The sequence below is a fragment of the Gobio gobio genome (assembly GCF_949357685.1).
Source record: "Gobio gobio genome assembly, chromosome: 20".
NCBI classification, from domain to species: domain Eukaryota; kingdom Metazoa; phylum Chordata; class Actinopteri; order Cypriniformes; family Gobionidae; genus Gobio; species Gobio gobio.
In genome coordinates, this window is record NC_137113.1 from 39,209,384 (window position 1) to 39,232,276 (window position 22,893).

The 22,893-nt window shown below is 37.2% G+C and overlaps 2 protein-coding genes across 2 annotated transcripts in view; both read left to right on the forward strand.

The window, feature by feature from the left end:
- The first annotated feature begins 241 nt into the window (after window positions 1-241).
- ube2d1b (ubiquitin-conjugating enzyme E2D 1b) lies at window positions 242-15,398 on the forward strand. Its single transcript, XM_079845635.1, has 7 exons — window positions 242-479; window positions 4,156-4,219; window positions 4,312-4,343; window positions 10,112-10,189; window positions 10,270-10,375; window positions 10,475-10,568; window positions 14,903-15,398. The coding sequence occupies exons 1-7, from the start codon at window positions 456-458 to the stop codon at window positions 14,946-14,948; spliced, it is 444 nt and encodes a 147-aa protein (XP_079701761.1). The 5' UTR covers window positions 242-455; the 3' UTR covers window positions 14,949-15,398.
- Window positions 15,399-16,221: 823 nt separating this feature from the next.
- ipmkb (inositol polyphosphate multikinase b) overlaps window positions 16,222-22,893 on the forward strand; it is a 41,717-nt gene continuing 35,045 nt past the window's right edge. The window contains exons 1-2 of the mRNA XM_079845634.1: window positions 16,222-16,743; window positions 19,325-19,410. Coding sequence (XP_079701760.1) covers window positions 16,581-16,743; window positions 19,325-19,410 — 249 coding nt within the window. The 5' untranslated portion in view covers window positions 16,222-16,580. The remainder of the gene's footprint in view (window positions 16,744-19,324; window positions 19,411-22,893) is intronic.

The following is a 22,893-nucleotide window of genomic DNA, read 5'->3' on the forward strand; positions in this document are numbered from 1 at the left end:
GTTTTGTGAAATTATTATTATTATTATTACTACTACTACTACTATTAATATTATCCCTTTACTTTTTCTATTACTTCACTCCTTCCTATTATTTTTTGTTGCTCTTTATCGGTAATTTACATACTTTATACATCCAGGCTACATTGTAAAAGCTTACACTCATGTAAATAAGGCTTTGTTGACATTTTTAGCGTTTCACCCGTATACTGTAATAAAGTACGGTTTCTCCTTGAGCTTCTCTGCAGATGCAATAATACATACGGACTTTTATTTTGTTTTGTATCAGCTCCGCACCGGAAGCGTGAGCTTGCTGCGATACAGCTGTCTCTCTTTCTCGCCGCTCACATTCGTTTTTTACTCAGGGAAACACAGTATTGCTGAGTTGTTTCGTAGCAATAATATTGGACAGAAAATATAATCGTGTAAATCTGGGGCGGTACACACAGTAAAGCAGCATGGCATTAAAGAGAATACAGAAGGTAAGACCTTTGTGTGGAACGTTAAATGACAAACATTAGCCAAGTTTTTGTTAACCTGATCGCGCTGTTAATGTCAAATATCAGGGTTAAAATGATCATTTGTATAACTAACACTGTTTAATTTGTTATTGTTTAAATCGACTAGTCTGTATCAAGTCAAACCGTTTCGGAATAATGTGTATATCTAATATGTCGACGGTGTAAGTCGAAGGTAGCATATAACGGCTAGCTAGCAGTGTTTCATCGCTCAAATGATGACGTTTTGTGACTATATACTGGCAGTAATGTAAATAAATATGTGTTTTCCCTAATTCTCAGTAATACTGGTAAAACCAGAACTTAAAGTGACGCGTCAAGGTTGTCATTCAACCATCGTGTTGTGTGTATGTGCTAGCAACGATACACTTATACATGTAAAATCAAACAATCGCGTAAATGAGTCGTTTGTTTACATCAAGACGTGTGGTTTATTGAACTCCTCACCGAGAAAACAAACTGAAACGTTATATCTATTCAATAATAAAGCGGTTTTTGTGTCCTTTTCCTCCGTGTTCGAGAAGGCCCAGGGCTGAACAAAGACAGCAAACCTGCTTCAGCCTCGGCAGCAGCCACACTAAACGAGGCCAATCTTTGTGTGGATTCGTCCACTTTCACAGGCCACTTTTGTGTGCTTTGTTAAACCTCACAGCTGATGTGACATTTCGAGTGACTTTGGCTACAATTGATTTGGTGTAGTTTATCTGGATATGGTCGGTAGGCGCTATTGTGTTTGTTGTTTGACACAAAGCAACACAACCTGATTCTCTGAAGTTCCAGCGTGACGCCATCACTTTGTCATTTTGACAGTTTCTGTTTCGCAACACCGTGATGTGTATCGCCCTCACTCCGACAGTGTGTTGTTAAACACCCTTCCAAGTTCCAAAGTCATTGCCAGAAGCAACATCTATCCATGTCTATTCAAATTGGCTGGTATTCAGGGCCATTGCTATTTATATAATTTCTATCGTGTATTGTTGTAATTAAACAAAAATATTACTACATATTGTTTATATTAAAACGTAACCCTGTAAAGCCTGACACGGGATATAATAGTCAGAAAAATCTAGTTTTTTGACATAGAACTGTATTGATTGAAACCTAACCTTTGGTTGAGACAAAATGTAAAACAAAATAGGTCACACTTTATTTTACAGTGTCCTTGTATATGTTACATGTACTCACCATAGTATTTAACAGTAAATTATGCATAATTGGATGCAACTAACCCTCAACCAAACCATAATCCTACAATAACCCTATAGTAAGTACATGTCGTTAATTAATATTACTCAGTACTTAAATATAAAATTACGCTGGAACAATGACACCTTAAAATAAAGTGTAACCTTGTTACAGTGTAATTATATATTTAAGTACTGGGTAATATTTGATAACTATTTACATGTTTGAAAATGCATAATGCATAGTTGTTACTACAGTAACTACGTGTAACACAGACACTGGAAAATAAAATGTTACCAAATAGTTTGCATATGTGTTTTATGTTTGTATCATATTTGATGTATTAGGCTTTTTGTTCCATAAAATATGTTATAATGATATAGTACGAATAGGGAGCTCCAATATTTTATTCAGATGCCCAAACTGAGAAAAAAAAAATACACAATTTGGTGCAATTATTATTTTTTTGTACAAATTCTGATTTGTAATGTAAATCAATTATATATATTTTTAACAGTATAACAGAGTACTTGTATAAAATGCATATAAATATCAGTTTTCACTCTCTATCTCACGATAATAGCAAGATGATATAAAGGCTTAGTTTTATGATCAAAACTGTAGTTTTTATTGAGGAGGCAAAACAAAATTGATTTGAGAGATGTACAGTTCATTCAAAAACCTGACTTGCATTTGATTCATATGATTTTTTTTTTTTAAATCATGCATGTATATTTAAGTAAACCTATATTTAGTACAGTAAATGTTTATCTTGAAATGGTAACAATATAAAAGTTATTCTTATGTTAACTTTATAATAAGATTTCACAGCAGATAGAAGTGTATAATGGCATTTTAGAATTTAGAACTATACCGTTTACTTGAAAACAAAAGTAAGAACTGTCAATCAAAAAGCATAAGGCATGTAAGAGATTGTATACAACAGGTTTTTCAGCAAAGTCTTGGTAATGTTGACAATTTAGATGCCTTACTATTCATGCATTAAGTACGTATAGGGTATATCTAGTGTGTATGTATGTGTGTATATATATATATATATATATATATATATATATATATATATATATATATATATATATATATATATATATATATATATATATATATATATATATATATATATATATATATATATATATATATATATATTAACGCGGGCGATTACATTTTTTCAGCTTAACGCATTAAAAATATTTAACGCAAATAACGCAGCGTCCGTTTTTATATCCATTTTTGCCTAGCGTTACATGATCTCGCTCCTATTCATGTAAATGCTTCCAAGCGCGACAAGACACAAGAGAACGCGCTGTATGTCACTGTCCTGTCTGTGTGGCTATGTCTCATATCAGCTAATCGAGGGACACTCTGACACACACACACACACACACACACACACACTCGACGCACAGACAGACTCGCGTCAGTCTCCTGCTCACATCGAGTTCTCTTTCGCTCTTGAACAAACAATAACAACAACACAGATAATTTTGAGTATTCTCATATTAGGGGTCTTAAATTTAGTTAAATAACATCTTAAATTAACTTAAAGAGTTGTGAGGAAATGAGATGCGCGGGACAGCATGTTGGTCAGCGGCCGTTCTTAAAGTGGCAGGAGCACTGATGATGCCTGTCATTAATGTTCATCAAAGAACAACGGGAACAGAGAAAATTGTAGCTTTAATTATGAATAATCTATATTTCATTTATTATTTATGCAGTTAAGAAAGGTGTTTGATAACCATTACATTTTTGTATATGTCTAACAGGGAAGGCCACAGGTAAAAATAACATTAAATATAATGGGTTTATGTAAAGATTGTTTTAAGTTCACTTAAATTAAAAGTTGTTTTTTTAATAAATGTTGAAATTGGGAGCTTTCAGTTATACTGTAATGTAACGTCATTAATGTTTCATGGAGACATTAGTAAAGTCATAAAAAGATGCCATTACAACACATATTTAAAATATACTGTCTTTAAATTGTTTCTAAATTAATTTGGAGAGTAACTAAAATTATTACAATATCAAAATATTAAAAACTTAAAATATTAAAAACTTGCGATTAATCGAGATTAATTACAGAAAAGAAAAAAAATGCAATTAATTCGTTCCCTGCACTAATACATACATACATACAGTTTGGGGCCCTGTGATCATTTTTTCAAACCCAATTTGGATGCCAGTGCAACCAAATATGTTTGTTAGTATTTGAGTGCTAGAACATACTCTGTTCAAAATGAAACCAAAAAACAGTGTGCCATTTTATGGTTGTCAAACATTGGTAGAACATGTTGATGGTTAATGTGATGAATGTCGCACGCAGTTTCTCTGATAGGACACCTGTATGAACTGACTTCATACATGAACTAAAAATCTTTTAGTTTTCCCACTGATAATGTAATTTTATTCAATAGTTTTTCCCCTTCTATTTCAGGAGCTTCAAGACTTGCAGAGGGATCCTCCTGCTCAGTGCTCTGCTGGACCGGTTGGTGATGACTGTACGTTCACTGTTGGCCTATTAAATGAGGTTGCTTTACATAATATCTGACACAGTAGACAAATTTAAATAATCCTCTTGTTTTTTTTGTAGTGTTTCACTGGCAGGCAACAATAATGGGACCTGTAAGTACTCCTTCATTAGCATTGAGCAGTGTGTTTTGCTCAGTAATACTTGCTGAGTGTGATATTTTAAAGTGAATGCAATGAACTACAGTGGCTGGCAAATGCCCAGTTTCTACTGTGTATATAATATAGCACTAGAGATGCAACGGTCGTCCGGCCATAAAACGGAACCGGGAGGATTTTACTCCATAAACCAGCTGGTTTTTAGTTTTATTTTGGCCGATCTCTATTCTAAACATGCACACAAACTGCATTGCAATCATTTCCCAAAGGCAAGAGAAGGGACACGCTAAAGACGGACACAAAGAAGAGCACACTGATGCGCCAGCATAGCAAATACCAGACACAGCAAGACAAATATAAATTTTAAATTGGGGGTGGGGGTTTATATGGATCTCTCTCTGAAGTAAACTGACTGTCATCAGAAAAGTTTTGATGCCATTTTCTTTTCCTCTTACCTCCCTGTATAAAAGTAGTTTATAAGCGCAGCGCTGATTGTTGTACAGCGGTATCCAAAGAACCGCTGCTCTTCCATAAGTGCCACCTACTGTCAAAAAGTGAATGTGCATTTTCACCTAGTCCGTCTTTTTTAATATTTGTTTTGTGGAGTTGTCTTATGCAGCATAATTTCACAAATCTAAAGTTTATACCTTTTTTTTTTTGCTTTAAATCTTGAAAACATACAATCTAATTCAAATCAAAAACAAAAACTGCTTTTGATACATGTGTGTAGCATTTTTGTTTGGATCATGATTAAAATGCAGTGGTTGCCGCAGGCCAGTTTGCCTGTAATATAGCAAATACACAACAAATACATTTGCTAAATCATGATCGGTGCATCACTAAAACAAACTACAATTAAACAAACATAGTAGACCAAAAATGTGTAAAATATTTGGTCTTAAACCATTTCATTTTACGATTGTGATAATCGCACCGCCTGTAACACGCCTCTCTGGAATGACGTCGCACAAACCCATAATTTCACCAACAAATGGAAGTTTTATTAGAAAACTAATCTGAAAGAAATCACTGGAAACTAGAGAGAGCACAACAAACATGATAAATGTGTTTTTTTTGTCATTTTTGTTGTTTACTTAAAAATGTAAAACCCAAGCGTCGAGGTTTTACAATAATAAGTGATACATTGATCATAATTAATTAATTTAGTCCCACAGAAATAGTGGCATTTACCATTATTTTACAATTCGAAGAGGACACATACTTAAGTCGCGTCTGTTTCTTTAGTAGTCACAGGACAGTATGTTTACATCACATTTTGAAAGAACGATAATTTCTACAAATTTTCCACCAAAAACACGACCTGAGGAGCTTTAGCACTCTCCAGTGACAGTCCTAATACAGTTAGTCTATGTTTTCAGTCAGAGAAACAGAGGAAGCTCCTGATAAACCAGAGTTGCTTTATTTTATGACGTATGTGGAGATAAATATTGATAGTAGGGGTGCTCCGATCGATCGGTCGATAATCGCTTTGGGATGATTGATCGGCGGTCTCCAAAAAGGCCGATCTCATGAACCGATCGGAGCTGACGACACATAATACCCGCACCTGCCGTGAGAGCTAGGTCATGATATGCAGCGACACCGTCTCATTCTCTTTCCAGAGCGGGTAAAATAATTATAACGCTGAAGGTGAGGTACAATTCATATTTCTATATTAAATAACTTACGCAGGCATTTGAAAACTTTCTGTTGGACGCAAGTTCACAAACAGCGCGCGTGAATCACCGCGTGCGTGCGCGCGCTCTCTCTCTCCCTTTCAAAATGCTCAAATGGCTTCACATCAGCGCATCGCATCTGCACTAAAATCGAGCTGCACAGTTGACACAGGATTTGCCACTTTGCACAATCGAGGCAGTGTCGCATCGTCACTAAAGTTTATCATTTGCATTTATTTTTAAGTCTTGCCAGTGTTCAAACCGCACTCGCGCGCACGGTCTGGAGAGACACACACACACACACACAGGCCATCTCACAAAAAGCTTGCGAGTACAAATTGCGCTGAAATGGTCAGATACACACAAATGTATGTACTAAATGACCGTCTTGACGAGTATGCACGTAAACCCCGTCGTGACTCGTGAGTGAACGTTTGTGCAACTGCATGTAACTGTGCGTTCACACCGCCGCCGGCGAGAGCGTCAAACTTCGCTCTGGCCGCCCTGCCATCGACGCTGTAGAAGATTCGTGGACGCGCTGCCGCTCTGACGTAGATCGAATGCTTGGTCTTTTTTGAAACAGCATTTAAAGGGGCTGCAAAGCAAACAATCATGTTGATCGGCGTTTGTGCTGACTGACCACAAGTAGGGTATAACCGTATAATATAACCTCATGAAATCATTTAAATGTGAAAGTTAAAAAAAGCAGATCGATGGAAAGAACTTAACAAATATAGTTACATGTTTGCTAACGAAATAAACCAATTAAAAGCCATTTGTGTGGTGTATAAATAATGTTGCACATCTTCTTATCAAACCCGCCGCACCAGCAGTGATCAACCTCTCTCTATTTTGCTTGGGAACTAATGTGGTCGGAACCAAAGTTTACAGCGCTGCGTTCTCTAGAATCATCTCAAGCGGAGCACTTCTACATTCCCATTGGTTGCCGCCGGCTGCCGCCGAAGCGCGTCGTAGCTCATTACCATAAAGTTGACCTGATCCCAACTCTCCTCGACGCCCAAATCGTCCAAGACGCGCCGCTCTCGCCGGAGCTTGCCGCCGGGCTCCCATTGAGAATGAATGACTTCCGGCCACTTTGACGCTCTCGCCGGCGGCGGTGTGAACGCACAGTAACCGTGTTCGCTCTTAAAGCGACAGCTGTCGAATAAACTGCTGCTGTCTCTGAGTTTCTCTTTGTCTTGTGTTGTTTGATGAACCTTTATGACACTCACTGCTCTTGAATGACTAACTTTTGCAACCTTAAGTGTAAGGATTAATCTAATTTATTTTATTCAGGGAAGAACAATATTAATTTACATTTGATTTATTATTAAATGTCTTTAGTATTTCTTACCTCAATACTAATGTTAGACCTACCTGAAAAATTGTTTTTAAAAACAAAAATGCACTGCATGATCAAATATTTAGGTGAGATAATTATATACATTTATTACATACATTTATTTGGGAAAGATGGCCTACAGTAGCCTTAAGTTATCTCATTTTCTAAAATAAACACTTGGTGGTTCTTCAAGATCTTGACTCTAGAGTTTCATTTCTACAAATGGTGCAAACTCTGCAAGATTATTGGTAAAAGATTGCCATTCCCCTGCCATTCTGTGATCGGCAATCGGCAGATCATGAACTTGGTGATCAGCCCCAAAAATGCTGATCGGAGCATCTCTAGATATCAGACAGTCCGGTGTAAAGAGACGAGACATACTGACAGATAAAATAAATACATGATTATGATCGCCTATACGATTTGTCTGATTTCTTCAAGCGGCCATATTTACCATGTTTACTATAGTAATGGTTAGCACGCATTGCATATAAATATTTCTGCTTTATACGGTGATCAGAATCCACATCCACATAAAAGTCTGTAATGCTGATGTTACCTGGTATATGAAATCGTCTGCGGCACTGCCGTCTCCAGACTACAACTCCGCCTTTGTTCGTAAACACTCCTCAAGCCCGAGCTGGCCCACTTTGGACCAAGGTATTCGGCGTGCCAAAAAACCCTGGTCGTTGCCCCCGGCGAGGCCCGATCAAGCACCAGAAGTGACAGTGTAAATGCAACTCGCCCTGGCACGCACTAGCACGCGCACTTTGAAAGTGGAAACACGGCTAATGTTAATAGTTTCATAACAATTACCACTTTGCATTATAAAACCGCATAATAAACTGTTTTTGTGCTGCCAAATAAATAAGTGGCTGACACCGGAAGCTAAAAGTTGCCGTGCCCGCTCTTACACCACATTGTGGTTATGGGGTGGTTGTTTAGTCAATAATTCACGAAGGTCTATATTTTAAAGCTCTTTCAAACTTGTACTCAGCCTTAAAACAAACACATAGTTCTTGTAATTGTTTAACTGTAGCATTTGTTACAATAAGGGTTTATTTACAAAGCAAGACCATTGCCGGCTCCGCATTACCATGCAAGCCAATGTTAACTTTTTTCTTTCTTTTTTTTAATCTATAGCATTTGTTATGAAAAATAGCAAAACGGTTAGAAACTATAGCTACAACATTCCACAGGTGTAATGTACATCTTTAGTGAAAAATCAATTCCCTTAACTGATCATCTATTATAAATTCTACAACTATTCCAAATTTACCACAATAGAACATGATAAATTCTAGTAAATGTGGTCATCATGAGTTTAAAAAGCTTGCAGGATGATGTTTTCCCCTTTTTTCATCAGTCATTTGAGTGGCTGTTTTAGATTGTGTTCGACATTCTCAATAGAATTCAAATGGGTTGCACATTTTATCATCAGCGTCGCAAAGGAATGGTTCGTGCAAATCCTAACACTTTTGAAGCCCGCTGGTTAACGCACCTACAGTGATTCGCACGCCACTTAATTGACCTATAGGTAAGCCCCGCCCCCCTTAGTTACTGTTGCTAACTCGGACAAACAGAGTCAAACGGAGTTGCTAACTGTCTTACAATGACAGCTGTCAGTGTGAAACCCTTATCCCAAAATGTTTTGGACACAGAATGTAGCGTACCCCCTCCGATTGATGACCAAACTTTACTGATGGTTTATGAAGTTTATTACATCGTTTTTCACAGCATTTTATCGTTAACATACACAGCAAATTATACAAAAACACTCACAGTAAACAAACAAATACAGACTTTACAGACATGCCTTTTCGGGGGTGCTAATAAACTGTAAACTTTGTATCTGCAAAACCACTCTGATAAACTGCTAACGTTAGCTCTCCCTTTCACTACCCGTAGACTATAATACCCATCAAAATAGGAGTCCCTCCTTAGTAAGACAGATAATGCAGACCTTAAACATATCTAAACTAAAAAAATAATATATATATACAAAAACAAATTAGACGATAAATCACAATAAAATCAGTGACATGTAGACCTTCGTTTATGTGTTTTTGACCGACACTGTTAACGTTACATGACGTGAGAACAGTTAGTTATTTCGGTTTGTATGTTAGCAGGGACTCGCTAACTTTAATCGTAACTTAATGAGAGTATAACAACCATAAAATCCTTTCAGGATACCTGGAATCAGTGTTACAGTACCCAGGCACATCTTTTTACCATTTTTGTAGCATAAATACTATTAAACCGATGAGAGCTTCGGATTTTCCAGTGTTTCTCTGTGGCGCTCAAACCTAAAGTTGTCCGAGTTCCGGTTGCCGTGCAACTGATACTCAACTGCTATTGGCTCATCTGCGTTTGAGGGGAGGGGCTTATCGATAGGTCAATTAAACAAATGGGCTTCAGTCACAGTCATATTGCACATACAATTGATCTGTTATAAAAGCGCTTAAGAGTAAAATGTAGAAGTGCCGGTACTGCGTACCGGTGAGTACCGCCCCACTTCGAACACTGGGTAGACTGATTATAATGTAGACAGCATCACTGATTATAATGGGTTCTATTGTCTTTTGTTGCGTCGTGCCGCTCCACTCGCGCTCGGTGTAGACACGGTGTTATCTTACAAATAAGGTTGTTGCACAATGCTTCTCAGAGTGCATATTTGTCTGCATTTTTGCCATATTTTTGTCATCTACAGTATGTCTTTTTTTTTCATTTCCTTCAATTTGTAGAGTGACAGCCCATACCAAGGAGGGGTCTTCTTTCTCACAATTCACTTTCCAACAGACTATCCCTTCAAGCCACCAAAGGTAGTGAAGTTACACCCCACCTCCATTTAATTGCCGTGTTGTTTCACAATGGCATTTTGACACCCAACTCAATTTAACAGGTAGCGTTTACAACGAAAATCTACCATCCCAACATTAACAGTAATGGAAGTATTTGCCTGGACATCCTGAGGTCGCAGTGGTCTCCAGCACTAACAGTTTCAAAAGGTACTTGTGTGGACCTCGATTGTTTAGTGCTTATTAGTTGAAATACAGAATTTGTTATTCCCATAATTATTTTGATAATTGTTTTCAACTCTTTTTCAGTTCTTTTGTCCATATGTTCTTTGCTTTGTGATCCAAATCCTGATGACCCCTTAGTCCCAGACATAGCACACATCTACAAATCAGACAAAGAAAAGTAAGTATATAGTTTTCATTTATTCCCCTCATGCTTTTCCAAACCCATATGACCTTCTTCTTTGGAACACGAAGACAATTTGAATACGGTGCTGGTTGCTCTTCCGCATGCAAGACGAGCATCAAATGGACCCAAACGCACCGTGTCAAGTGCTGCGAGTGATTTGGTGCTATATTTCAGGTCTTCTGAAGTCATACAAAAGTTTTGTGTGAATGACTATAATTGAAGCTGTTATTCACTGATAATATTCTCTTCCAGTGCGTTCGGATCATTAGGCGCTTCTCATTTCTTAAAGGGTTAGTTCACCCAAAAATGAAAATTCTGTCATTAATTACTTACCCTCATGTCGTTCAACACCCGTAAGACCTCCGTTCATCTTCAGAACACAAATGAAGATATTTTAGTTGAAATCTGATGGCTCTGAAAGGCCTCCATTGGCACAATGCACGGTACACTCTCAAGACCCTTAAAAGATACTAAAGACGTCGTTACAAAGTCCATCTCACTACAGTGGTTCTACAATAACTTTATGGAGTGACGAGAATAGTTTTTGTGCGCAAAAAAACCCTAAATAACGACTTGTATAGTGATGACGATTTCAAAACACGGCATCATGAAGCTTCGAAGCGTTATGAATCAGTGAGTCGAATCATGATTTGTGTCAAACCGCCAAACTGCTGAAATTTGTCGATCCAAACTGCTGAATCGACTCACTGATTCATAACGCTTCGAAGCTTCATGATGCCGTGTTTTGAAATCATCATCACTATATAAGTCGTTATTTAGGGTTTTTTTGCGCACAAAAACTATTCTCGGCACTCCATAAAGTTATTTTAGAACCACTGTAGTGAGATGGACTTTGTAACGACGTCTTTAGTACCTTTTAAGGGTCTTGAGAGTGTACCGTGCATTGTGCCAATGGAGGCCTTTCAGAGCCATCAGATTTCAACTAAAATGTCTTCATTTGTGTTCCGAAGATGAACGGAGGTCTTACGGGTGTCGAACGACATGAGGGTAAGTAATTAATGACAGAATTTTCATTTTTGGGTGAACTAACCCTTTAAATTGTGCATCTTCATTTTCTTTCCTCGTGTCCAAGCTCCTTCCGACTAGGATGTGAGGAAAGGATGCAAAGATTGAAAATGAGGATGGAGGAAAATTGGAGAATAACTTATTTGTATATTGGAATATTTTTGATCATTCAACTGTTGTTGAGGTTTGGTTATTTAAGAAATTCACAATAATTATTAATGAAGCAAGATGCCTTGTTGAAATACGCTTAAAGGGTTAGTTCACCCAAAAGTGAAAATTAGCCCATGACTTACTCACCCTCAAGTCATCCTAGGTAAAATGGTAAATGGACTGCATTTATATAGCGCTTTTAACAGACCTACGGCCATCCAAAGCGCTTTACATTTTGCCTCACATTCACCCATTCACACACTCATTCACACACCGGTGTATATCTCATTCTTCTTTCAGATGAGTAAAATCGGAGTTATATTAAAAAAGTCCTGGCTAATCCAAGCTTTATAATGGCAGTGAATGGATGTCTCGTTTATAACTATTTAAATATAACATATTTAAAACTTTATAGACTAAAATAACTAACTTCCAGAGGATTGCCGTACGCAACGATTTACAGCGTAAATTAATTAACCCTTGACGCATACGTATTGACGAACGTAGAAGCGCAGAGGATAGAGCAATAAAATAGGATAAAACAAAACACTGGTCATGAATTAGAAGTCTAAAATAAGACTTATAAAAGAGAAATGGCAGAGGATTTCGATATAAGAGAAAAGGGGCTTGAGTTTGTTGCCCAGCCCTATCCGCAAGAGGCGTAAAGCTTGGATGCTTTTGTACACTGCATCAGGTGTTACTCTTTTGCCATGAGTCAAATTGCGTCCGGCTTTCTGCTGGAAGCTAGTTATTTTAGTCTATAAAGTTTTAAATATAGATATTTTTCTTACTCAAACGCACCACTTCGCTTCAGAAGGCCTTTATTAACTCCCCGGAGCTGTGTGGAGCAGTTATATGATGGATAGATGCACTTTTATGGACTTCATAAACGAGGCAACCATTCACTGCCATTATAAAGCTTGGATTAGTCAGGACATTTTTAATATAACTCCGATTTTATTTGTCTGAAAGAATAATGTCATGTACACCTAGGATGACTTGAGGGTGAGTAAATCATGGGCTAATTTTCATTTTTGGATGAACTAACCCTTTAAAATATTTGGGCCTAAATTGCGAATTACACCGTTTTAAGTTAACATAAATTAATCAACTTAATGTGATGCATATTTGTTAGTCATAGATAAATGGAACTTGTAAGATTTCTGTTCTCAAAAAAACACGTCATAGGCATAGTTTATTAAAGGTGTAATAAGCGATTTCAAGCGTTGTTGAAAGTGATTCGGACCAGGGACCACAATACACCTGTGGCCAATCAGCGTGTCCACTCATAATGGGGGAGGAGAGAGAATGATCTAGAGAAAGATTTGAAGAAAGACTGTAGAAAGAAAGCGACATTACAAAAGAGAAAAGGTCAGGGGAATATAACTTTATAAAAGAAGGATTATGATCAGGCAAGAGGTTTAGGACTCGTTAATATTGCCGGAGAGACCCAAGCGGGAAGCCGAGGTTGCTCGGTCTCTGCTCCATACATTAGCAATATTGGTTTTGCTGCGTTTCACAGAACCAAGATATGCTGTTGTATTAATGTTAGCTATAATAAAAGGACAGTTTTGAGTGTCATTATCCCCTTTCACACAGATTTTGGTTCATTCACACTGCCACTGGTTTTCCGGAATCTGTGCGTGCGTTCACACACATCCCGTAAAGACAAGTGACATCGATGTGACATGTAATGTCCCAGCTGCATCTTAAGTTTGCTTATGATCTGTGATTTCTCTCTTGTGCATTTTTTTTTCTGATTCGATCATAAAGTAGCTCATCGTGTACAGTTCCACTACCTGTTGAACGATCTCCGCTTCAGCGTCATCACTACGACACACCCCTTACGGCATTGATTACGCTTTTGTTCACAAAGGGCGCGTTCTTGGACTGATCCTGGAAGAGTTACTAGGTCTCCATTCCGGGATCAATCCCAGGACGTGTTTGCGTTCACACAGAAGGCACTCTGGCAATTTTATGGCAATTTTCCGGGATCAACGTTCTGTGTGAAAGGGGCTATTGTTTGCCTGGAGCTGATGTGCTGCTGGCAAAAATAGCAACAAACTCTTTCTCTGTACAGTGTTATTTTTTTGCTCTACCTTGTTGTTCGTTCATCATCTGCACTTTCTTTTTCGCAAAGCATTATTTTGCTTCACGTCAGATGTGATAAAGAGACATCCACTCTTGCATTGTGTTTTGGGGGCGGGAACCAATGAGGGTGATGATAAATAAATCTGGTTATTTTGTATTTAAACCCATTCAGTTTATTAGTACGATTACAGAAAACGTACCTATTTGTTTCATTTATTGTATGAATGATAAATTAAGTTAATTAGTTTAAAACCGTAATCCAAAATGGGTGGAAATTTTAGATGCATTTCAAATGCATATCTTAAATTCTGGCCACTTTGTTTTTGAGTGTATGTGAAATGTATGGTTTGTTTAAACTTCAAAGGTAAAATGTGAATTAAAAAGTGACCATTGTGAAGGGGGTAGACTATATGTATGGCAGGTTTTTTGATTAGAAACACTTCCGCATAGGATACACTTGTGTATCCTTGCTCCTGCCTCTGGAAGCTTCCTCACTCCCCGGTCCTCATGGTGGAGTTAGAGAATTGAGACGTCCTTCAAGATGGCTGACGCCGATCAATTTCCAGGTTACAGGCTGGAGGAGCAAACAAATGAGAAGCTCCAGTTGAGTCAGTAAGCTGGAGAACCAGAGCAGTCCGATTCATGAATGAATTCAGACCGGTTTTGTGAACTAGATCATTTTATTCATTGAAAAGATCCAATGAAGTGAATGAGCCTTTTACCACTTGGCTGTCACTTGGATGCATATCAAGATTTTTACTGAACATTAATTTGTTAGTTTAATTTTGGTTTGTTCCTACATAAAGCTTTCATGTGACTTCAGAAGAGTTTAATTTAGTCCATTGACACCTATAGTACTTTCGCTTTCATTATATTGATAAGATTAGCCAAGTTTTTCTTCAGGAATTCGCCTTTTGTGTTCCAAAGAAGAAACCTCAAACTGGTTTGGAACATTATGAGGGCGAGTAAATTCGGGCCATACTTGTTGCATTAGATTGTGATGTCAGGTTAGACAAACTAGACTGTTTATGAACTTCTTTTTCTCTCTTCTTTTGAACCAGGTACAACAGACTAGCGAGAGAATGGACCCAGAAGTATGCAATGTGAAGACTTAATGGAAATTTTTTTAAGTCACAAATCACTGTAAATTCTAGCATCTAAAAGTAAGATTAGGTTATATTATTAAACAAATTGTACTGTTAACATTTACCATCTGAAATGACCAATAATAATAGCTTAACTAGTATTTTGAAGGGGACTGTGCATCGCACAAAAAGACATTAAGCTTTTTATTGTTTTTGTGCATTTGGTCATCCCCCGCAGTGGTGTTGGGCACTTTGTTTTCTTGTTTCATAAATCCTATTTAAGATTGGCATGATGTTATACAACTGCAGTTACCCTACAAAAGGGCAAATAAGAAATTGAAAACAGTTTTATTGTATCTCTCATTCAGTTGATTACATTTTCTTTTAGATATTTTTATTGTATAGTTAAGAGCAACTATACTGGATCTATTTTTTCTTTTTTATTTTGCATTAAAATTTGTTTAAAAGCGTGCATCTGTGTTTCTGATATTCATTTGTGTTTGCTCGTATTTGTACACCGTAGTCTTTCATTTGCCGGAATACTATTTGAAGTGGCCTCAACTAAATCCAATGTCTCTCATTTCAAAATGTATCTGGCATATTACATATCCATCCGAAAGACAGTGTTATTTAATTATTCCTTCCTAAAAAAAAATATTTATTTTGTTGCTTTCTGGAACATTTTCTGTCTATTAAAGCCCCTTAACAATAAAAAAAAAAAACGTAATTAGTGGCTAATTTATATATCCCCATATGTATTCACATAATATTTAGCTATAAATTTAGCTGATGTTTGTAAACAGGTCCTCATTTATCCGTAATTACAACAATTTTCCCAGTAGGATTTAACAAATTATGCATGAGGGATTTTCCTAATTGCCCAGTACTGTGAGAACAAGTACTGTGAGAACATAAATCTTATCGTTATGTAAAATATTTTCCATCTCGATGTTTGTTTAGTACAGTTAGTTTTTATCAACTTTCTCAGTCTCACAATAACTGAACATCCAGTAGCATAAACAGACTTTTATCTTCGCCGATGATTACAGGGTTTTTTTTCTACCCGGAAGTATTTACAATTAAGGCGAGCCAGCCATTCGCCGTTTTTAGACAAATTTTCCATGTTAGGCTTCACGTTATCTTTCTAATATTATCATATTCCCGAAAATGTACCGAGTGTGGACGTTTAACAAAAAATAAGAGAAAAGGTCTCGACGTATTCTTCTGTGACGCTTCAGCTCCCTGTGCGTGGTGACATCACCCACAGCGTGTCTCTCGGGGACGCGCGTCAGCTTGTGCGGGGCGGAAACAAACAGCGAAGCTTTCGCAGAACTGCGAGTTCCCGTGCGATATGACTAACTCCGCCGGAATATCGTGTCGATCTGTGTACCCTGCTCGTTCCGTATCTACCATCTCGTACCAATTACCGAGGGAGGAGTGTAAACATCTCTGAAGTCAGGAAGTGGGATGTGGCCCAGGTGAAAAGCTCGTTATATGGTTGCGAGGGTGGGCGCCGTGACTGATGGCACGCGATCTGTCACACACATCAGGATGACGCGTCGAGGGTCTACGATCAATATGAGATTTTGTGTGTAGACAGTTGTTTAGAGAAATAAAGAGCCATTGCAGCGAAGTCTTCGGTCTCAGCATCATAATGGACTCTTCTGTGGCGCTGGGGAGGCTGGAGCTCGCGCGACCGTTAATGACCCGCGGCTCGTGTTTAACGTTACCGGAGGGCGCGCAGAGTGCTCACCTGAACGGCTGCGTGCCGCTCTCTCATCAGGTGGCCGGACACAAGTATGGCGTTGATAAAGTGGGTCAGTACACATTTGATGTAATTCCTTTTGTTTTGGAGCTTCATTCTGTTATTTGAAATTGCTCTGATATTGTGCACTGGAGACCGGAGCTAGTTGTCACAGTTTTTTCTCCAGTCAATGTTTCCAGGGTCAGTTTCTGTACTATATGCACGTACCTTAAAAGTATTATTTGTATAAAGATGTTGAACAAATATTACCTTTATTACCCAGGAAACAAGATACAGTTGACCTTTTGTGACAACATGCTGTCACTATATGGGGTAAGTTGTCACAATGGGAACTTGTCATTATATGCTTAGCTGTAAATATTAAACAGTACAATACTTGAGGCACAAAATCATAACAAATCTATACATGTAACATTAAATATTATGTATAATTTAAAATGTATCAACAAAAATATTTAAAATTCCCAAATTAAACAGTATTGCCAATTTGAATATGATGTGAATTTATGAAAAATAATCTTGAAAAAACTACTTTTGATTATATTGTTGACCCTTGACATCATTGTATGGCATTGTGGGTTTCATTTGTGCTTTAATTCGCTTAACAGTTATTCATATATTACAAAAACAAAGAGACTTTTTGGGGGGAAAGCAATATTTTGTGTAGGCTATATGCAGACATTTGACTTATTAGATTAGATTAGATTCAACTTTATTGTCATTACACAAGTACAAGGCAACGAAATGCAGTTTAGGTCTAACCAGAAGTGCAATAGCAGCAAGTGCAGGATATACAACGTTTGCATAAGTGTAGGACATGGATATGTACTGAATATATATAAATATATCTATAAATAGAAAGATGGTTATTACTATAAACAGAATTTACAGGTGAATATGTACAGTGAATAATATACAGATGGTTATTACTATAAACAGAATTTACAGGTGGATATGTACTATGAATATAATATAATATACAGATGGCTATTACTTTAAACAGAATTTTACAGATAGAGGTATACAATGATATGTTAGGCTAAAATGAGGAATATGGTAGTGGATTATAGTTATTGACATGCATAATCTCATAGTTACTGACATACAGCCTATGTGACAACTAGCCCTGGTCTCCTATTAATAATATTTTCAAATATGCTTTTTCTGACGAAACTACAGAATTAATATTTTTTTAAAAATGCCAATTTGAATATGATGTGAATTTATGAAAAATAATATTGTCCTGAGAACACAGTTTCGGTTAAAAAACAACATCTTTGGATATATTGTTGACACTTGCCTGAAAGTATGGCATTGTGGGTTTAATTGGTGCATTATTATTTATTTATATATATATATATATATATATATATATATATATATATATATATATATATATATATATATATATATATATATATATATATATATATATGCATTATTGGTGCATTATTATTTATTTATATATATATATATATATATATATATATATATATATATATATGTGTATATATAGCTATATATATGTACTTTTTTTGCATTACAGTAACATGCTTAATTTTCATTAAAATACTGAATGCAATATGCTCACAATGATCTATTTTATAAAATAATATTTTATTACAGAAATTACTTTCTAAATTAAATTACTTACTACATTATTTTAAATAACAATTAAGCATGTTACCATAATGCAATTTAGTTTTTCTACAAATTATCTAATACATTGCAGTGATGTATGCTTATTTTTTATTTTATTTTTTTAAATCAGTGCGCGGACAGTTTTTTTTTTTTAATCGCTATATTTTTATATACCACTATATTTTGCTGTATTATTTACTTAATTCAGTCCTAATAAACGCTTTTCCATAATGTATAGTTTTACATTTTTATGAATGAGAATAATCATTCAAGATTATAAAATTGAAAAACTGATCATTTAAACCATCCAAATGCATTGCAGAGTTGAGAATAAGGGGGAAATGTGCTAAATTGTAATACAATTATTGTTACAATGCAAAAAATAAAAATCTTTTTTATTTTATACATTATATATGGTGAATTCAGGTTGGGACACTTTTGGCATTAAAATGACTGGGAAAAGCTGTCCCAATCAACCTGTAATTTATTACTTTATTTAGAGTGAAACCAATAGCATGTGAACGTATACATTAGATTTACTGTATATCACAAATCGCTTTGCATAAAAGAGACGTATAGTATTCACTTGAAAACAGGTGTTGGTAGCAAATTGCCCCTGGCTGATCACGTTTGACGTCAGTAATTTAATCTTGTCATGTTTGCTGTTGTTTACCATTGATGTGAATGGCTTTTAAAATAGCTATTTTTAATGAGGGGGAGCCTGACCTAAATCCAGAGCTTCATCATCTATGACCGTAATCTCTAAGCCCTGTCAACCTAGTTCTCAGCAGCATATAGGACAGGCTGTGATGTCATTTATGCACACTACTGTCATTTCCTATCCTATGAGCTTCAAAAGGGCTTTTGCAGTTTTTCACTTAAGCAACTCTGCATGAACAAATGTGCATTTCAAAAAACTGTTAGTGTGCTTATTGGTATGGCCTGTGCACTGTGGTCATAACGGTAATGATTGAGCTGTTTTTCAATCACAGGTATCTTGCAACATCCTGACGGTACGGTCCTGAAACAGCTGCAGCCTCCTCCAAGAGGACCCAGAGAGATGCAGTTCTACAGCATGGTGAGTGATACGGGAGTGTTCTGGGTCCAAGACTGGTTAAGATCTGACAACAGCATCTGTTCTGTCAAATATGAAGTTATATTATCCTGTATGCTAAATGCTGTTTCATCAAATGTGCATGAATACCAGAAAGTGAAAGGCAATGATTAAAGGGATAATTCACCCAAAAATTTAAATTCTGTGATTTACTCACCCTCAAGTTGTTTCAAACCTGTACGAGTTTGTTTCTTCCGCTGAACACAAAAGATGATATTTAGAAGAAAATGGGTAACCAAACAGGCCCAGGGCCTTATTGACTTCCATTAGTATGGACAAAAAAATGCCATGGAAGTCAATGGGGCACAACAACTGTTTGGTTACCAAAGCAAATATTCCGGAAAAGTGACTATGGATTCCATGGTTCTAAAGAAGAGCTGTTGAACTTGCGACTTGCCATTAGTGTTTATGAAGAAGTTGTCATTCCAGACACTTTCTGGCAGTGTTTGTTCTAAGCTGGATGTGTGCACAGCCAATCGGCCATGCCGTTCTTATGTCGCGGCCGTGCAGAAATAAAATAAAAAGCTGTGCAAAAGACGGATGCAAAAATGAGTCGGGACCGAAAGCCATTTCAGTGTATTCTAGTAAATTAGAAATAATTGTAGTGTTCTGTAGGGCTGGGTAAAAAAATTTATTTCTCAATTTTAATCGATTCCTATCCGATCTCGTTCTCATTCTTAAAGGGTTAGTTCACCCAAAAATGAAAATTCTGTCATTAATTACTCACCCTCATGTCATTCGACACTCGTAAGACCTCCGTTCATCTTCAGAACACATATGATGATATTTTAGTTGAAATCTGATGGCTCTGAAAGGCCTCCATTGGCACAATGCACGGTTCACTCTCAAGACCCTTAAAAGGTACTAAAGACGTCGTTACAAAGTCCATCTCACTACAGTGGTTCTAAAATAACTTTATGGAGTGATGAGAATAGTTTTTTGTGCGCAAAAAAAACCTAAATAACGACTTATATAGTGATGACGATTTCAAAACACGGCATCATGAAGCTTTGAAGCGTTATGAATCAGTGAGTCGAATCATAATTCGGATCGCGTGTCAAACCGCCAAACTGCTGAAATGGCGTGACTTTGGCGATCCAAACCGCTGAATCGACTCAGATTTATAACGCTTCGAAGCTTCATGATGCCATGTTTTGAAATCATCATCACTATATAAGTCGTTATTTAGGGTTTTTTTGCGCACAAAAACTATTCTTGTGGAGGGGAAGCGTCACAATTTCAGTTGTGCCGCAAAAGTGGATCTGTACTGTCAAGTTTCTCTTGAAGCCAATACGGAAGTGCCTTAAACTGCAATTCATCGACTGGCCGCTAGAGGCATGCTCCAGAAGGGAGCAGAATCTCATTGAGCCCCATGTTAAAATGGCCAACTTTACAGCAGAATAAAACATGTTTACAGCCTGGTACAAATTGTGGTTTTGGTCTATACGGCTAATTTTGCCCTTCATGACAACTGTGAGGGGGGTGAATTTTTTTTATAACTCATTCGTTTACATTATATAAAGCATTAAAGTTCTGCATAATTAAGGGCGTGGTCACTTCGAGTGACAGGTGGATAGCCATTTATCTGCTGTCTGTTAGTCATCGGCCATACTTTGCGCTTCAGAACGGCTCATCAGAATCCTATGGGTGACGTCATGGACACTACGTCCATATTTGTTTACAGTCTATGTTCACAGGTAACAGTCTGTCTTCAGAACACCCCCTTGTTTTCACTTCTTTTGGATTAGCCCAACCCACTAAAGAAGAGAGACAGATTGAAGTACCGGTAGGCTAGTTTGCTGTATATTATTTATTTAATTGTGAGAGTGTTTTTCTGCTCCTGATCTGGCTTGTTTAATAAATATTCCTTTTTTATTAAAGTGGACGTGCCTTTTGTGTTTAAAAGTAAAAGCTTTAAGTTAATAGTCTATTCGTGTCTCAGCCGCGAAGCTGAGCTGAGCTCCTGTTCGAGCTGCACAGAGCGGCTAAAATGATAGTGTCAGTCAGTTATTATAATACATATGACAAAAACAATTGTCTTAATTATGTTGCATATTCCTCAAAAGTTCTTGTGATGTCATCACTAGTTGACAACATGGTACTATATTTTTGGAAGTCAATAGGCTTGTTTGAGATGAGCAAAATCTGCGCAGAACCGATCACCGGTGATCAGCGCGATATGCATGCCGGTTAGAAATGTGTCCGAGGGCGGTCCGCCTTGCTCTGATGCCATGCCGACGTATGTCAAAAAACTCTCGCGAGCGAAAGGCGGATGTCGGATTCTGCAGTTGAACGCAGTTGCTCTCCACCGACTGCGCGGAGCAAAAGCATGATGGGAAACGACTTGCTGACGACACAGCTTAATGCTTATTGGTTTAAACAACCGTGATGTATGGTTCTTTTTAAAAAAATGTTTGATTTTAAAACTCTGATATATCATGCTTTTATGTGTGAATATTCCCAAACTCTTTAACAAAGGCGATCTCTCTGTGGGTTGTGTGATTGTTGTTATATTTATAAAATATATACACATACACATGTATGTAGGCCTAATTAAAGTCAAAATGATTGATAAACACGTCTTTCGAATGGAAATAAATAACAAAAACTTTGGGTGTCTTGTTCATAATATTTATTTTCATATAAAAGTAACAGAACTTAAATGACATCCAGTTTATCAGCAACAAAGCGCACGAGTGTGAATCCCGCGATATCCGCCTTTGATCTCGCAGGTGTCGGATCCACTACGAGAAGAGAGAACTGTCCGGCTTGCCTGCACTTTTTTCACTCCTCCCCTCACTGCAGCCGCCTAGTCTCGGCTGAACTGCAGGCGAGGCGAGGCGCATCTCAAACAAGCCTATAGGTGCACGTGATGCAACGCTGTCAGAGCCAACAGACTCGTGTGTCAGACTCATTTCAGAGTAAAATAATCAGGTCAAAAACGATTTAATATACTGCAAATAGCCTACTAGTTTTTTATGTTTATTTACAATTAATGTAGGCAGACAACAAGGCCTACCAAGTACTGCGCACAGTGTGCAGCTAATTAATTTAACGTTTTTTTTCCCTAACGTCATTTTTAGTCGAAAATTTCAGGACTTCAGTCGACCACGATTTTCTTTGGTTGATTACAGCCCTAGTGTTTACCACTGGGAAGTTCGGAAATAATTTTGATACCCAAATACCTGAGATGGCCTTGCCATAAACTTTAAACATGGTGGCCGGGGAGAACTACTGCTGTGGCAGGTGTGATTTATTATTTTTTCCCCAAACGAGTACGAGTAATCATTTAAAGCGTATTGTATGTTTGATACACAGCGAAAATAGCCTGCATTTGACTGAAATTACAGAATCGGCAGAGAGCTGACTATGTGGAATGTTTATATGGTCGAGTGCATGGGACACTACATATGATGTTGGTTTTGACCACTTAAACTCTGCGGACCC

What these genes read in the sequence shown, in the direction of transcription:
- ube2d1b (XM_079845635.1), top strand. Translation starts at nt 456, where the DNA reads ATGGCATTAAAGAGAATACAGAAG. An exon ending in TGGACCGGTTGGTGATGACT is followed by an intron (nt 4,220 to 4,311) that starts GTACGTTCACTG and finishes TTTTTTTTGTAG; the next exon opens with TGTTTCACTGGCAGGCAACA. An exon ending in TACAAATCAGACAAAGAAAA is followed by an intron (nt 10,569 to 14,902) that starts GTAAGTATATAG and finishes CTTTTGAACCAG; the next exon opens with GTACAACAGACTAGCGAGAG.